This window comes from Eurytemora carolleeae, unplaced genomic scaffold (genome assembly GCF_000591075.1).
Source record: "Eurytemora carolleeae unplaced genomic scaffold, Eaff_2.0 scaffold738, whole genome shotgun sequence".
Lineage (NCBI taxonomy): Eukaryota > Metazoa > Arthropoda > Copepoda > Calanoida > Temoridae > Eurytemora > Eurytemora carolleeae.
Window position 1 is genome coordinate 116,150 of NW_019396858.1, and position 18,750 is coordinate 134,899.

The 18,750-nt window shown below is 32.5% G+C and overlaps 1 protein-coding gene across 2 annotated transcripts in view; it reads left to right on the plus strand.

The window, feature by feature from the left end:
* LOC111709459 (neurexin-4) overlaps positions 1-18,750 on the plus strand; it is a 38,736-nt gene that overhangs the window by 17,353 nt on the left and 2,633 nt on the right. For both annotated transcript variants that reach the window (XM_023483120.1, XM_023483121.1), the window contains exons 17-30: positions 120-195; positions 2,017-2,063; positions 2,979-3,073; positions 3,733-3,794; positions 4,640-4,713; positions 8,048-8,234; positions 10,541-10,628; positions 10,702-10,734; positions 11,445-11,492; positions 12,963-13,049; positions 17,284-17,342; positions 17,460-17,546; positions 17,872-17,967; positions 18,608-18,669. In XM_023483120.1, coding sequence (XP_023338888.1) covers positions 120-195; positions 2,017-2,063; positions 2,979-3,073; positions 3,733-3,794; positions 4,640-4,713; positions 8,048-8,234; positions 10,541-10,628; positions 10,702-10,734; positions 11,445-11,492; positions 12,963-13,049; positions 17,284-17,342; positions 17,460-17,546; positions 17,872-17,967; positions 18,608-18,669 — 1,101 coding nt within the window. The remainder of the gene's footprint in view (positions 1-119; positions 196-2,016; positions 2,064-2,978; positions 3,074-3,732; positions 3,795-4,639; positions 4,714-8,047; positions 8,235-10,540; positions 10,629-10,701; positions 10,735-11,444; positions 11,493-12,962; positions 13,050-17,283; positions 17,343-17,459; positions 17,547-17,871; positions 17,968-18,607; positions 18,670-18,750) is intronic.

Here is an 18,750-nt window from a genome sequence, read left to right on the forward strand (position 1 = left end):
TAGAAAAATTATGATGTCATAAAATGGTCTTTGCGCCAATGATACTAAACTAAACACAGAACTAGAAATTGGATTTTATAAAAATAATTGTTAAGGAATTTTGTAAAACAATTATTTAGGAGTTGGATGACAAGGTTTACCTGGATAGTTTTCCTACGGAGATGTCAACGCTGGAATTCGAGTTCAAAACTAAAGGTAATAGAACACTAGAATCTCCCTAGCAGTAGATGATTCGTCTGGTGGTCTTTCTGTTTGGCCTCATATAGTCTGTATGTGTACTGTAAAGCTTGCTCTAGCAGCTTAAAAGTTGACCCTCTTGAAATGAATTTAAAAATCAATCAAATGGAAAAAATCAAGCTATGTTCACTGAAGGTAATGGGGGATAGAGTTTATGTACATTTTATTATGACATATTTTGACATCTTTTTTTACAATCTGTGATATGTTTGATAAAACTATAATATCCAGCAGTCCAAATATACGTCAATACAGTAGAATGTGTTCACACGCCCAATATTTACAGTATATATAAACACCAAAAATAATATTCAAATTATCAAAAAAAATGTAGCACAGTGTTTGGGGAAATATTAATGGAGAATTCAGCAGAATTATAACATTTTCCCAATCGTTAAGAGTATATCCGGCAACTAAATAGTAGATTAATTGTACTAGTGAATAAAACTGCTAATCACATTACTCCATCATTATAATCGGATCCAGGTTGGGGGNNNGACGTGCGTATAAGGAGGGGTGAGATGAGGCAGTAGTGATGGAAGAGGGAAGTAGGATGGGAAAGGAAGTAGTTGGATGGTATGGAAAGAGAAAGTAGGGTCGAGAAAATGAGAGTTAGTTGGTGGTATGGGTTGAGAAAGTAGGGTTGGGAAAATGAGAGTTGGTGGTATGGGAAGAGAAAGTAGGGTTGTGAAAATAAGAGTTGGTGGTATGGGAAGAGAAAGTAGGGTTGGGAAAGAGAGAGTTGGATGGCATGGGAAGAGAAAGTAGGGTTGGGAAAATGAGAGTTGGTGGTATGGGAAGAGAAAGTAGGGTTGGGAAAGTGAGAGTTGGTGGTATGGGAAGAGAAAGTAGGGTTGGGAAAGAGAGAGTTGGTGGTCTGGGAAGAGGAAGTGGAGTGGGGAAAGAGAGAGTAGGTGGTATGGGAAGAGAAAGTGGGGTGGGGAAGGAGAGAGTTGGTGGTATGGGAAGAGGAAGTGGGGTGGGGAAGGAGAGAGTTGGTGGTATAGAAAGAGGAAGTGGGTGGGGAAGGAGAAAGTTTGTGGTATAGAAAGAGGAAGTGGGGTCGGGAAGGAGAGAGTAGGTGGTATAGAAAGAGGAAGTGGGGTGGGGAAGGAGAGAGTTGGTGGTATAGGAAGAGGAAGTGGGGTGGGGAAGGAGAGAGTAGGTGGTATGGATAGAGGGGAAGGAGGGAAGGAAGTTGGATTAGGAAGGAAATAGGGATATGATAAAGAGTTTGAAGTAAACGGAACTTTGGCAAAAAGAGAATTATTAATCATAGAGAATAGAAAAAATAAAACTTCAGGGAAAAAATTATATTTCTAATTTAAAGAGTTGATCATTTTAATGTTCAAAAGTATATTTAGATGTAGACACAAACATTTCAGGATGGTATAAATATTTCTTTTCAGTTCTCATTCCTCTTTATTTTATTTGGTTTAGTCATGATTATGGTTGGTTTTTATCAAATAAACGTCAATACGGCTGAACTAACTAGGCCTAGTATTTCTAAACTTTCGATTTTAAGAAGTTTTGGAACTTGTTTAATTAAAACAGAAAATCCGTGAAATTTTTAATATTATGATTAAAGAAGTAATTAAATCAATAAGTAAACTAGAGGCCCTAAAAATCTTTGTTGTATACAATACAATGACAGGAAAAAAACGAAAAATTAAAATACTAATTTGGTGAAAACATAGATAAATAAATATCTATGGGTGAAAAGGAGTTTACTCTGGGACTGGGTTGAGTTTAATATTAAACACATACTAAATATTGTAGGATATCAAGGGAATCTGTTTCAACTGGTTTTACTACTAAAATCTAAGGTAAATTAAACATTAAGTATATTAAACTCGATTAAACCTAATCTAAATTATTTACTAAATCCTCTACACTAGACATGGTATGCAGTGAATAAACCTAGGTCGATTATTAAATCTAAAGTTCATGAAGATATCTTAAATAATTGAAAATAAAATTGTATTTATATATTAGTGGTCTGAATTCAATTTTTTTCCGCAGGTTTATCAGTGAATAAATAAATGTATTAACATATAATTATTTTCGTTTGTTACTCCATTCGTTGTTAAACTTGGAATATTAACTTCAGATCTTGAATTGAAGGAAGGGTAAAATTGTTTTTCACTTTTAAGACTTAGTTTTCGATTATTGGGATGTGATTTACTGTAAATTTATCAAGATAAGATTATTTTTAAAACCCCGTTCAAAACTTTTGTTGTAATCTTATAAATGCATTTTAGCCTCTACTGCACAGCATGATGTCTTAACTTTTGTATAATAAAGTGCTACAATTTTATCGCTACGGATTAGTGGTTTCAATTGGAATTTTTAAAAAAATACAACAGTTTTCAACCGCGTAGTGTTGTCAACAGTTTTTTTCTCCAGAATTAAAGTTCAGGCCCCCCTCGCCCTTCCTTCCTTAAATATATACTCACATGGCCGGGTATTCTATAATCTATTGTGGCAGTTTATAGACATATTCAAACAAGAGTAAGATGGATAAAGATTGAATTTTACAATTTTATTCAGCATAATCTCACACAAAAATTCATAGATAAAAGGAAATATTTGTTGATATTATTTCAAATAGAACTCGTCAAATCTTTCTTTATAAAAAAAAGAAAAATTGAATATTTACGAAAATAAGTTAAAAACATTTTCCAAATTGAAAACTTTAAATAAATTTATTTCTTCAATTTAACTTGATGATTTATTCTCAGGATACCCAATTGGTGGATGTGAGAGTAGATTGTGGGGAAAATATTGCTAACAGTAACATTATTGTCAACAGAAAAGTAGTGTTTACAGCACTAAGGTGATTTCTTGTAAATATACAAAAATATGAAATGTATTCAGAGTCCATAAAAGTGTTACTTAGTAAATCCATAGATCATATTTATGATATATCTACATATTATTAACTTTAATGTTTCTATAATTTATACAAAAGGATATCGTTTAAGCTTGATCACTACGCAGTATATATCCAGTATTCGTATACAACATGTATATCCAGTATTCGTATACAACCTGTATATCCAGTATCTGTATACCCCCCTGTATATCAAGTATCTATATACCCCCTGTATATCCAGTATCTGGATACCCCCTCCAAATCCAGTATCTATATACTTCATGTATGTCCAGTATCTGGATACCCCCTGTTTATCCAGTATCTATATACCCCCTGTGTATCCAGTATCAGGATACCCCCTGTATATCCAGTATCTTAATACCCCCCTTTATATCCAGTATCTGTATACCCCCTGAATACCAGTATCTTTGTTCCCCCTGTGTATCCAGTATCTGTATACCCCCTGTATATCCAGTATTTGTATACCCCCTGTATATCCAGTATTTTATACCCCCTTTATATCCAGTATCTGTATACCCCCTGAATATCCAGTATTTTAAACCCCCCCTGTTTATCCAGTATTGTATATCCAGTATTTTATAACCCCCTGTATGGTTCAGGTTGTGTGATGATAAATGGCACTCTGTTATCCTTGAGAGATCTCATCTAGGTGTCTTTATAGGTAACTATCTTTCTTTTCTATTTAATATCAAACAATATGTCTATCTACTACCTTGGGAACCCAGCTTTGTCTGGAAACTAAATTAATCAAACAAATAAAAACCCAGACAGACAAACAGAAATAACAAACTTATATATACAAGACTATCGAAAACATATATTTATCCTTAAAAATCTATTTTGTTTAATTTCTTTATCATTCAATAACTATTTCTAGTTTTGGCCATTCCTTATATAATAGTATAATGCGCAGACTTTGCCTGTAATTAGAAATATTCTCTTGAGTATTATGAAGATTAGGTTTACCTTAAACTATTTAAACTAATTGATACTGCAGCAAAAGGAAAAAATATGCCTGTGCTTAGATTCTTATTGTTTTTTTTTCGGAACTTTTTTCATTTACTTGTAAACTATATTTACACTATTTGAAGAATTTCTGGTCGTTAAGTAGTTATATTATTTCTAGATAGGTTGTTTTTATGCAGTGGCACTGAAAAAATAACTCAACACTTGTCTCTGATTCGAATTTTCTAATCCCTATTTCTAATCTAATTTACTTTCAATTCTGATAAAGCTAATACTAAAGCTTTGAATAATCAAATGTTTACAGCATCAGGTTGAACAAGTTTATGGATTAGAAAATTTTAATTTGAGGCAAGTGTTGAACTAAATGTTAATTATGAAATATCTAACCTGATGTCGTTTACCTTTCATATTTTAACATAAGAATTCTGATAGAGTTAATAGTCAATGTTTAAAATACTAAAAGTGTACAAAAACAGGTTGCATAAGTACAGGGGATTACACTTTTTTAGTTTGAGTCAAGTGTTCACATTTTGTATCTAGGTCTGGATAGAACTAAGATATATCAGGATACAACATCTATACCCAGAGCATTGAGGGTTCAGCTGGGTGGCAAGGTAAATATATTGAAAAACAAAACAAAGGATTCTAGGATTCTGAGATTGTATGATTCTATGATTCAAAGATTCTATGATTATATGATTCTAGAATTCTAGGATTCTAGGATTCTGGGAATCTAGGATTCTAGGATTCTAGGATTCTAGGATTCTAGGATTCTAGGATTCTAGGATTCTAGGATTCTAGAATTCTTGGATTCAATGATTTTATGATTTTATGATTCTAGGATTCTAGGATTCTAGGCTCATCACCCGCTGGGGTCCGAAATCGATAGATTTCACTGGCCCAAAGGGGGGCTTAGCCCCGATAGCCGCCCCCTTGAATACGCCCCCGTGGTGGTTCAGTGATTTAGGGTTGAACCGTCTACATGGGGAAAAGAACTGCTTCTGCGCTGAAAAAACAGATTTAAGATACATAAGTTTCAACCTCGGGGTAAATAATAATAAATTCATGAGAGGATCAGTCCCAAGTTAAACCTGAAACTAAAATTAATATTTTTATTTTTCATCCTTAGCTCGGAAAGTTTCAAGTTTGTGCGAAGTTGAAAATAAAATCTTATTTTTCCGTTGTTTAGGATTTGTAGAAGTTTGCCTCCATAGTGTATTCCCTTTTGGTACACAAACACACCCTTTGATGTTAATAAAGTTAATAATAATTTCTGTCTAACTCATTAACAAACTAAAAATTATATATTTTTCTGTGCTCTTGTTAAGGTTAAGATTCCCCCTGAAATCCCATTAATTTAGCTAAATTCTCCCTGAACTTCCAATGATTTAGCTAAATTATCCCAATTCCAATAATTTAGCAAATCTCCCTGAAATCTCTTGATTTACCTAGATTCTCCCAGAAATCCCGCCAATTTAGCTAAGTTCTCCTTGAAATTCCATTAATATACCTAAATTATCTCTAAAATCCCAAACATTTTGCTAAATTCTCCCTGAAATCCAATTAATTTAGCCAAATTCTCCCTGAAATTCCAATAATTTAGCTAAATTCTCCCAGAAATCCCAATAATTTAGCTAAATTCTCCCAGAAATCCCGTCAATTTTTTATTTCATATTTTTATTCAACTACAAAGCACGAGATAATACAAATAAAAAAATCACAATTTACTATGTAGTTTGGACCCGCCTAACCAGAGTAGGTTGTATTAATTGGCTGGCCCACTATAAACTAATGAGAATTGCAGATAAAAACAATGTACATTGTACATTTTAAAAATAAGAGTGATGATAAATCAGGAAAAAGGAAATTTAGCTAAATCCTCCCTGAAATCCCATAAATTTAGCTAAATTCTCCCTGAAATTCCAATAATTTAGCTAAATTCTGCCTGAAATTCCATAAATTTAGCTAAAGTCTCCCTGAAATTCCAATAATTTAGCTAAACTCTCCCTGAAATCCAATTAATTTAGTAAAATTCTCCCTGAAATCTCATCAATCTACCTAATTTCTCCTTTAAATCCCAAACATTTTGCTAAATTCTCCTTGAAAGTCCATTAATTTACCCAAATTCTGCCTGAAATTCCATTAATTTAGATAAATTCTCCCTGAAATTCCATTAAACTACCTAAATCCTCCCTGAAATTGAATTAATTTAGTAAAATTCTCCCTGAAATTCCATTAATTTAGATAAATTCTCCCTGAAATTCCATTAACCAACCTAAATCCTCCATGACATTCAATTAATTTAGATCAATTCTCCCTGAAATTCCATTAATTTACCTAAATTCTCCTTGAAAATCCATTAACCTACCTAAATCCTCCCTGAAATCCAATTAATTTAGTAAAATTCTCCCTGAAATTCCATTAATTTAGATCAATTCTCCCTGAAATTCCATTAATTTAGATAAATTCTCCCTGAAATTCCATCATTTTGCTAAATTCTCCCTGAAATTATTAGATCTCTTGAACTTTGCTAAATTCTCCTTATTTCACCTCCTGAGTCTAAGAAATTGCATAAGGTTCCAATCTATCATTTAAAGATGGCAGAACATGGTCAAAACTTCTTTAAAAACTTCACCAATTCATCTTTTATCTATACATCTTTAGATTTATGGGACTTGCTACAGAGTCTTTGAAAACTTGGAAAAAGCTATATATTTGATATTTTAAATAAATATGTGATAAATTATCTTCTAAATCCCAGTATTACGAAGCTTCTTATTTCAAAAGAAATGAAAATATTACAGTTTTGAAATGTTGAGCGTATAATAAACATAATAAAAGAAAAGTAGGAAATCAATAAACAAAGATGAAACGATTTAAAAAAACTGATTACTCGGCTCAGCATACTTTAAAATAATTTTCCTATTATTTTGTAACTGTTGATTTAGTTCTTTGATATTTCAAACTCTGAATGCAGCCAAATAAAATAAAAAAAAATAAAATAACCAATTTAAACCACAAGTTGAAAAGTTTTAATAATTAGAATAAAACATTTTAAATGAGTTTTTATAGCTGAGATAAATTATTGCTAAAGGAGGAATAAGATACACTGACTATGCTTTAGTTGATCTTAAACTTTTTCTCAGACTTCAAAATAAATTGTGAACTGCTGTGATTACATTTTGATACAAAATTAGTGATGACGTCATTACAACGAACAAGGTATTTAATAAGCAAAACCATTCTTAGTGTATCCTCGAAATTTCAAATTCAAGAATTTATAAATTAAAAAGACCAAATTTGAAACTTTAGTCGTTTTTTAAAGAAACCCTAACAACTAACCTATTTAAAGTTTATCTCTAAGTTTTGTTATTATAAACGATGAGAAATAAAAAAGTTTGTCTCGCATATATTTTCTCCACTATGACATGAAAACTCAAGTTTACTTGTTCTCTTATTGTCCTCTTAGGGGAATAGAAACTTTGTTGGGATTTTATTTCACTTCAAAGTGAAATGGTTTCAATGTAAAAAGATGATTTAACCAGAAATTTAAAGTTTTCTATCCTAAATTCCCTCTAGCGACTCAAGAAATTACTAAACTAAAAAGATGGCTGACATCAAATTTACTTGTATTCATCTATCCTTCCATCCTTGTAACACTCTAACTTTCTAACCTACTATCCTTCTATCCTTCTATCTTTCTATTCTTTTAATCATATATCCATCTGTCCTTCTGTTCTTCTATCCTCACATCCTTCTATCTTTCTATCATTCTATCCATCTATCCATGCTATCCTTTTATCCTTCTATCCCTCTATCCTTCTATCCACCTATAGAGGAGTATATCTTCTATCCATCCATCCTTTCTTTCTATCATATTATTCTTAAACGTTAGAAAATTGATGCCTAAAAATCCTAGTAACTATAGATTTGTTATTATTATGTCAGGATGAAATGAAGTTTTCTGGAAGTTTGAAATTGGTTAAAGTGGATTCTGATAGTGTTGACCTGGTATCGTTGATCCAGCAGGTTGATGCTGTACACCCTTGTTCCGGTCAACCTTGTAAAAATGGCGGGGTCTGTACACCGGAAGGAGATAAACCAATTTGCGACTGTAGCAAAGTCCCGTATCAAGGTAATTATTAAAGAGGAGTTCACAGGGTTAACCCCCCCCCCAGACGTTTTCCGGTTTACGCTCCTAAATCATTAATAAATCAAAAACAGCCAACCGTCAAGCTTTGCAACTGCCCCAAATCCAAAGAAGTATTATGGCATGATTATAGTTCGACAATCTAATACATTTGTAATTTTAAAAATTCTTAAATTTTTTAAAATCATTTTGATAGATACCTTGCCACTCTGACATGACAGAACCTACGGTTTGATTTTGGGCAATTTGCACCAATATGTCAAGGGAGTCAGGGAGCCAAGGTTGTGACGTAGGTCTGAAACTAGATTTTTGTGACAACAATAGCAAAGAATGTAAAAAAAGACTGTGCTTGTCAATTCAGTTTTTACTTTGTATCGTTTATCTAAGATAAACTGGATAAAAACATTATGTAGTTAAATATAAACAAACCCTATCTCCCCCACCTTAGTTTTGCACACTCAAAATGTCTGAACTATTACAAGGCNGCCCCCACCGCTCCTAGCTCTGGTGCTAGAATTCTGTTTTAAAATTTGAGAATTTCCTGGATTTTGTTAATCTGCTTCCCTTCTTCTCGATCTTCCAAGGAACAGATATTTAAATATTTCATGATTATACAAAAATGTACGATGTTGATATTTCATTTATGTCAATACTGAATTCGATCAGTTCATTTAATGTAAGAGATTCGATATACAGTAAATGTATAAGTTTTCTTGCAGAAAATACCAGGTTTTCGAGTATTATATGATTATTTTGGCGTTTAAGCTTTAGGAGATATTCTCATATGATGGGATGCTCTGTAGATTCTGGGTTGATTCAGATATTTCTTGGGTCAAATAAATGCCTCCAATTCTGTGTAATCTTAACTGAATTCAGTACGACGATTTGCCTCATAATGCCTCCAAATTTATTTAGCCTCCGAGAATGAGGAAAGGCAAACATTTATAGTTTTTATTTTCATCAAAAGATTCCCTGGGATCGATTATATATTTGAAAACGTGTTTAATGTAGAACAAACTGAAAGTAGGATAATAGTTGAGACTGACATAGAATATTTTATATATAAAGTCCTTAAAAAACGGCAACACATTAAGTACGTTTAAGAAAAAAGGTTGATGCCACAAATTCAAGAGATTAGTTTGGGTTAAAAGTGAGCTAAACATTATAACGATTTAAATTCAACAACCTAATTTAAGGTTCTGTCTAAAATATAATAGAATAATGCTTTATTTGGCTACAGATGAAACAAAAAAACACGTTTCATATCACATGAATGTCAGAAAAAAGACTGAACTATCTCCGTACAGTCGTCGTTCCAGTCTCATTCTTTGCAGATAACCCTGGATTCCCTGGATCCGACACTTCACCCAGACTTTTAAGAAAAGGCAATGTCAAAACAATAAACATTTTCTATTTTTAGACTTCTATAAGCAGAATCCTATAAGCAAAATCCATATATTTAATTGTTTTGTATATCTTAATTAAGATATATATTCATTATGTACATGGATCCGGTCAGCCTTTAATAGGTTAATTTAACACGGGGTTTTAACTAAACGTCCTGAGTCCGAATTTAAAGAATTTGAGCAGCCTCTCAAACCTAACAAAAACCGCTTTTGATTGAGCGCCGCTCAAATCATTTAGATGAAACCAACCATAATTGAGCCGCGGCTCAAATTCTTTAAATTCAGTCTCTGGTATAATTAAACATAGACCGGTATCCTTGTACTGTTCGTATCATGCCACAAGTGTTTTACTAGACGTGCTGGTATAATCAACTAGACCGGTATCCTTGTACTGTTCGTATCATGCCACAAGTGGTTTACTAGACGTGCTGGTATAATTAACTAGACCGGTATCCTTGTACTGTTCGTATCATGCCACAAGTGTTTTCCTAACTAGCCCGTAACTAATGAAGGAGGTGGTCAAGTCGTTGAACAAAAAATCCCTTTTAAACTTGCTGTAATTACTGACTGAGGATTATATCTGGTTCCTTCCCTTTATCAGAATATTTTAAACATTATATAAAGATAAGATAATCTATTCTAATCGACATTCCCTGAATAATCTCCGTGTTTTCTCAACTATAAAATTATTAATATACACATTTAGCTTATCCCATCCTTAATTTTGTTGAAGAGGCTTAACTAATTTCAAACATTTAACATTTTTGGAAATTTAAAAGTCTTACAATTGAATATTTCCCTTTCTTTTTTTTTACAAGAGTTAGCTGATTTAAATTCTATTAAAATATGTTTCCAGAAAATTCCGATTGTAAGATTTAAATTTAGGTGAATTCTGTGAATTTGATCTTGGTCTAAGTTTTGCCGCTGAAGAATCTTTTTCACTTCTTCTAGCAAACCAATCAATTAATTTAAGGTAAAGAAAATATATTCCATCAAATTTTAAATTCCGATTTAGATTTATAAAAAATTTATAATACTTTTTTCAGATCTGTTCTTGTTGGTGTATCCACAAAATCCAGGAATTTATTCATGCAAATATATTTAAAATATTTAAATTGTTTTGCAAAATTCTAAAATGTACAGTGGTAACCAGAAAGTTGAAATGAATGTCATCTTTTATTTTTATTTTTCTCAAGAAATGTCGCTTAGAATTTTGTAGTTTGTAATTTTGCAAATAAAAATACTTCTAAAAATGTTCAGGATAAATTTCTAGAAATAATTTAATAAAAATATCCTATATCCTCTCAGTAACATTTCATAATTTAAAAAAATAATTCCGTTATTTGATGCTACCCACTGTACTAACAATAAAGGGTGAAATGAAAAAATTTGAGGTCTATCCTAGAGAACAATTTATGGACCCACTGCCTACCCCTCCAATCAACTTTGTACATGACCACTTATTTTCAGCAAAATTATTATTATTTTTTTTATTATTTTAGGGTTAGGTAAGGTTAAGACAATTTCTGGGCCGAGCGCTGCGGCTAGAACAGGCTAAGGGGCCGAGAGATGCGACTAGAACAGGAAAAGGAAGGGTTGAGCGCTGCTGCTAGGAAAGGATAGGGGCCGAGCGCCGCGGCTAGGACAGGCTAGGTGCTGCGGCCACATGATCAATTATATCCATGTGCTACATATGAGATTCATGTACAAAATTTATAGGAGGGGGGGGGGGGGTCTAAAAATTGTTCTCTAGGAAATTACCAAAATTTGAATAAATGCCTGATTGTAGAGAGGGAACTATTTTGAGTGCAAAATATATGGAGTCTGAAGTATTCAGGTTACTTTCACATTTTATTAATAATAGTAATTAAATGGAAACAAAATAAGAAGCTTATTTGTTTTTAGTAGATTTGAAACTAAAATGAGATCATTAAAATTCAGATTTCTACAAATGTAAAACATAAAAACTCCATTTCGTTGAATTCGTTTAACCTCTATTTGTTTCGTTTTATTGAACAAAAATTACAAAATCCCAACAAATATATTCTCTTCTAAACTTGTGTACTGTTGTACAGGTTGTCTATAAACCTATCTTGTATACAGGTTGTCTATAAACCTAACTTGTATACAGGTTGTCTATAAACCTATATTATGTACAGGTTGTCTATAAACCTATCTTGTATACAGGTTGTCTATAAACCTATAGTGTATACAGGTTGTCTATAAACCTATCTTGTATACAGGTTGTCTATAAACCTATCTTGTATACAGGTTGTCTATAAACCTATCTTGTATACAGGTTGTCCATAAACCTATCTTGTATACAGGTTGTCTATAAACCTATCTTGTATACAGGTTGTCTATAAACCTATCTTGTATATAGGTTGTCTATAAACCTTTATTGTATAAAGGTTTTCTATAAACCTATATTGTGTACATGTTGTCTATAAACCTATCTTGTATACAGGTTGTCTGTAAACCTATCTTGTATACAGGTTGTCTATAAACCTATATTGTATGCAGGTTGTTTATAAACCTATCTTGTGCACAGGTTGTCTATAAACCTATCATGTATACAGGTTGTCTATAAACCTATCTTCTATACAGGTTGTCCATAAACCTATCTTATATACAGGTTGTCTATAAACCTATCTTGTATACAGGTTGTCAATAAACCTATCTTGTATACAGGTTGTCAATAAACCTATCTTGTATACAGGTTGTCCATAAACCTATGCTGTATACAGGTTGTCTATAAACCTATCTTGTATACAGGTTGTCTAAAAACCTATATTGTGTACAGGTTGTCTATAAACCTATCTTGTATACAGGTTGTCCATAAACCTACGTTGTATACAGGTTGTCTATAAACCTATCTTGTATACAGGTTGTCCATAAACCTATCATGTATACAGGTTGTCTATAAACCTATATTGTATGCAGGTTGTTTATAAACATAGCTTGTATACAGGTTGTCTTTAAACCTATATTGTATGCAGGTTGTTTATAAACCTATCTTGTGTACAGGTTGTCTATAAACCTATCATGTATACAGGTTGTCTATAAACCTATCTTGTATACAGGTTGTCTATAAACCTATCATGTATACAGGTTGTCTATAAACCTATCTTCTATACAGGTTGTCCATAAACCTATCTTATATACAGGTTGTCTATAAACCTATCTTGTATACAGGTTGTCCATAAACCTATCTTGTATACAGGTTGTCTATAAACCTATCTTGTATACAGGTTGTCTATAATCCTATCTTGGATACAGGTTGTCTATAAACCTATCGTATATACAGGTTGTCTATAAACCGGATGGGTCAGCTGAGTTTGACCTACCACCTAGGTAGAAAATATACGGTCTTCATTCTCGAATCTTCTTACAGGTATATTTATTACTAGCTGAAGGGCCCGGCATTGCCTGTGGAAAAAAATTTGAAAAAACAAATTTATTTTTTAATTTTCTTTATAAAATTTCAAAAAAAAGTTGAAAAAAACATTTCGATTTTTTAGCCTAAAGCACCCAACGGCCACCCTTGAGTGTCCACAAAAAAATTTTGCCCAGTCGGTCCAGCCGTTTGGCCAACTTTAGGCAACATAAATATGAACGTCTTGTTTTATTATATAGATTTACAGCTTAATTATCTTGAATTGAGTCTTTGCCACAAACTCATAATTTCTAATCCCTATATCTGCACACAGCATAGATTTGATCTTATAGAATTTACAGTTTGAAATATCTAAGGTTTGTGGCAAAGACTCAATTCCTTTCTTTTAAAATACTATGTGGCACAGTTTTTGAGTTCCTAAATACAACTCAGAAATATGTATTGAGGGTTTTTTATCTTTACTTACTCGGTTTCAAAAATTACATAACAAGGATAACTGCGTTAGAAATGTCAGCGCGCAAAGTGAGATTTTATGTTTAATTACCCGCTATAGTTTAATTGGGATCATGGCTGTAAAGGAGAAAATAGAATCGGGATATAGAAATGGGGAGAGGGGGGTCGCACCAAATTATGGGGGGGGGGGCAGTGGCGCATACAGGAGGCTGGATTGCTAAAAACCAAGATTGCCTAAAGGAATATTTAACATCCGACGTGAGGGGGGGGGGAGAGCAAATTCCTATATATGCCCCTGAGGGGGGAGGGGGGTAACACACATACTATGGTGAATGTAATAAAGAAGGGGAAGAGGTTGAGTCCTGACATATAGTGTAAGAAACTAAACCTCCCTCTGCCAAAGATAGGAGCAGTACGAGTAGAAGCAGCAGTAGCAGCATGCAATATTTTCATTCAAAGATGGGAATTCCCCCGGGAACCAAGGAGAAGGGGGGATACAACTTGGGGGATACTTATATAGACTTGTATAGTAGGGGAAGAAGGGGGGGATAAAGGTTTAGTACCAGGGGAATCTTGGAATAGGAGATATAGAGATAACCGGTGCGTGTATCAAATATTTTGAAAAAGGAAAAATATAGATTTGGTGGGAGGGATAAGGATGCGAAACTGGGATTTTTTCAAAGCAACCATTAAAAAAAAAGATATGGTTAAACTTTGCTAATACAAGTTCTTTTCTTTTGATCAATAAAATGTCAGTCATTCTGTGAGGGGAAGAAGGCCAACCACATCAATCTCTAGTCCGAACCACATCGAAATCCTCGTCCTTTCAATATTATTTTTTTAAGTGTCCGATCCTTGAAAATAAATACATTTTTTAAAAATATGGCGACGTTAGGGCATAAAACATGACTAGAATAAAGTTTTCCAAGGATTTTGAGATGTTGGAATCTTCAAATCCACGAGAATGATATCAAACATTATTTAGGTTAAAAATTGAATCTCTTCTGCCTCCAAAATGGATAACTTTCACAAATAAATATTTATACCAAAGAATTCGCGTGAACATGGTCTTTAATCTTTCCATTTCAACCCATACAAAATAATCATTGATTTCTGATTTATTTACAAATAAGGTAGATTTATTGTCCCCACTAAGAGATCACTACTGCCTGCCGCATGCTTGAAATTATAGAAAAAATAATGTTCAATTTATATTATTCAAATCATTTGCTACAATTAATTGGTCACAACCCTATGAATTCAAACAGTATTTAATCATATAAAAATTGTAAGTCATATCTCTAACCCAAATTCAGCTGGAATATTACAAAAAGTTGTTTACATCGAGTTTGAGAATGTTTTGCGGCATTTTCCGCGAAAGAAAGGGCACTTTTTTTGTAGAACATCGTTTATGGAGCATTTTCATTTTTACACAAATCTAAAATTTAATTGGGAAAATTTTATATTTCATCTATGCCCTAACGTCGCCATATTTAAAAAAATGTATTTATTTTCAAGGATCGGACACTTAAAAAAAATAATATTGAAAGGACGAGGATTTCGATGTGGTTCGGGCGAGAAAATGAGGAGAATGTGGTTCGGACTAGAGATTGATGTGGTTGGCCTTCCTCCCCTCATTCTGTAAACTTTGTAATTTTATAGGTTCTCTATTACGGAAGAATTTTCAATTTCAAATTACTTTCCAAAAAAGAAATATGTCCGAATCACAAGGGCACAATATGAGTAACAATGACAAATATATCAGAGTATTTCTGTTTAAAAAGGTCTTGAATTCTATTAATTTGCTTTATTGTTTACAAAGCTTAAATGCGCAACTCACTTTTAAGAGAAACCAATATTGAAAATAACTAATTTTCGACTTTGTTAGAGAAGGAGGTCACATTTATTAAAGGATAAAAGTGGGTCCTATTGTAAGTCGAACACGCCACTATACAAGGGGAGTCACTTACAATTACGTTTACGGTCCCTTTAAAAAATACCCGAACCATCATGGTATCCTTTCTGCCAAAGAACTGCCAACCCACGAAGTGACTGGGTAGGGTACTTGGTGTATAATTTATGATTGAGCAGGGTGGTGGGTAGGGGGGGAGAAGGGGGGGTTCTATAAGTAAGGAGGTAAGGGGTGAGGATGAAAGAGATGGATATAAAGGATTCTATATAGAAGACGGATAAAGGATATAATGATGAATATCAGAATCCGCAGATTAAATATTTATACATTTATGAATATATGTTAATAAATATATATATATATAATTACGTATCCAGATGTCATGCTACTAGAAAATGTAAAATATTATTTAAATTAAACGAGAGTAAATTTCATTTTAGATTTAGACTTCTTAAAAGCTTTTGATGAGAGGAAAATTCTGAAATCTTCTTCAGTCAACCAAGTTTGATTTTTTCACTGTTTGGTATGACATCTAAATTGCAAGGGGTTGTGATGTAATTTGACCTTTTTCTTTCAACCTTATGTCTAGATTGGAGCAAGGTACTAATGCAAGGAAAGTTAATTGCGGTCGCGTATACTCTGCGTAAATATTAAAACCAGTTCTCTCTGGGCGGAATTTGTAAACAAGAATAGTTGCATCAGTGTTCGTCTAGTATCCGAGGATGATAAAAGCATTTAATTTTGATAATTTTGAAAATTCGCGTAATAGTTTCCTATGACCAGAATATTTCATAGATTATTTTTGTGAAAATTGATTCCATGTCAGGCTGTGACATCCGTCTTGTGTTTACTTTTCCGCCCAAAGACAATACACTGCAGTACAAAAATGTGTACACCTCTGAATTAACTTTCCTTGCATTAGTACCTTGGATTGGAGTAAATTATCTTCACAAATACTGTATCCTCTACATAGCCATGATAGAAGAAATCAAATATAGAAAAACAAAATGTTAACATGAAATATTGGCGTTTAGTGTGGAAAACAGTGACACTTCCTATTATAACAATAATCATGGAAAGCCAAAAGAATTTAGCTTTGTAGGAATGGGAAGAACCAAAATTATACGAACAGAAATAGGCTTTGTCTAGACATTTTAAGTCTTTATTTTTTGTCATGCTTTTTTTGGTTTTCCTTTCTTCTCTTATTTTTTATTTTATTTTGAATTATTGTAATTCTATTTCTTATCCCTGTTCTTCTAGCTCTACTATGCACATTCCCCTTGATTAATTCAAATTAATCTTTTTACTTAAACTTGAAAACATTTGTAAAGTGTAATATCCAAGAGAAAAGTAAATAAACTGACATCAAAATAAACAATATAAACAAAATAAACAGCGAAGAGACCATTATTCTACCAAACCAACTGAAAGAAATAATTCAAAAACAATCAAACTGCTTCGGTGTAATTTCAACTGACTTTCAATTTGAAAAACAAAAAAGAGGGACGGGCTTGTCCGATTCAAAACGGTACCCTGTAAACCTTGAAATGATCAATTATTGTATGATATCGTTGTTATTCTAGCCTGAAAAGTTTAAAATTCTGGACATTTTTACCATTGTTTCTTCAGCAGGATTGTGCAGGTCACTTTATAGAGCTAGAAACACTTATGAAAATAATCAGTTTTCAAAAAGAAGATGATGGATTTATCATGCATTCTCGAGCTTTTGTGGTCATCGCCTCTCTTTAGATAATCCAAAGTCTGAATTTAGCCTCACTTTACTTTTCTTGTGCAGAGACACATACATGGTTCACAACAGAGAATGTAAAATATTTTTAAAATAAAAAATATATTTATTTATTCTAGGAATCAAGATTTCCATCTAATATCTATCAAGGTGGACGATGATGGAAGAAGCGTAAAAGGTAAAATATTTATTTGAAATTATAAATTTGAAAGATGACAAGGAAGAAATTGCTTCAAATGAATAATAATAATAATAACAATAATAATAATAATTAAACATCTGATCTGTGTACCAGTGGTAGATGGTTTGTTGGAGAAGGTTTATGAGCTGGGACCTCTGGACTGGAAAATACTAAGTGAAGTACAATCTTTACACATCGGAGGAACACGTTCTAGATAATCTTGTCTAAAATACAAGACGTTCTAGATAATCTTGTTTAAAATACAAGACCTTCTAGATAATCTTGTCTAAAATAAAACACGTTCTAGATAATCTTGTCTAAAAAACAACACGTTCTAGACAATCTTGTCTAAAGTACAACCTTACGCGCAATTTACTTTAATTTAACGTGTGCAGAATTCATATTTTGAAATATTAAAAGAATTAGAGTTTGAGACCAGTGTTCAGTTTCTTTGATTTAAAAATATTTTTTCGATCTTTGAGAAAAATAATGTTTTTTTAAAAATTATCTTTAACGTGAATTACAGGAGGAATATCAGGCTGCATTTCTAGTCTAGTAGTTGGAGATATTATTGTACTCAAACATTTCAATATCGTACACAGTACAAGTACACAATATTGCGGTAAGTTTAGTGTTATATATTTCAATATAGTATACATAGTACAAGTTCACTATATTGCGGTAAGTTTAGTTTTTTTATATTTTAATATAGTATACATAGTACAAGTACACAATATTGCTGTAAGTTTAATTTTGTATATTTCAATATAGTAAACAATACAATTACACAATACTGCGGTATGTTTAGTTTTCTATATTTTAATATAGTATACATAGTACAAGTACACAATATTGTGGTAAGTTTAGTTTTATATATTTTAATATAGTATACATAGTACAAGTACACAATATTGCTGTAAGTTTAATTTTGTATATTTCAATATAGTATACAATACAATTACACAATACTGCGGTATGTTTAGTTTTCTATATTTCAATATAGTAAACAGTATAAGTACACAATGCTGCGGTATGTTTAGTTTTGTATATTTCAATATAGTAAACAATACAAAATACTTAAAAAATTCTTTTGCAAAAATAACCTTTTTCTTGTGTTCTAATGGTAAGGAGTTCCATAGTGATGTTTCAAAAACAACAGTGGCATGTCGATCACATGAGGAGGGGTGGAATGGAAGGGTCAATCAGCTCTTTTGTTAACCTTATTAGGGGTTTAGGGTTTAAATAAAATATTGAATTTCTAGATATTGAGAGCAGAAGCAGAAGCTCTCAGAGTAAATACTTTTCCTCTTCATACTCAGTCGAGGTATATTCATCCTTTCATCCCTTCAGTCATCCTTTGTATTCATCCTTTCATCCCTTCAGTCATCCTTTGTATTCATCCTTT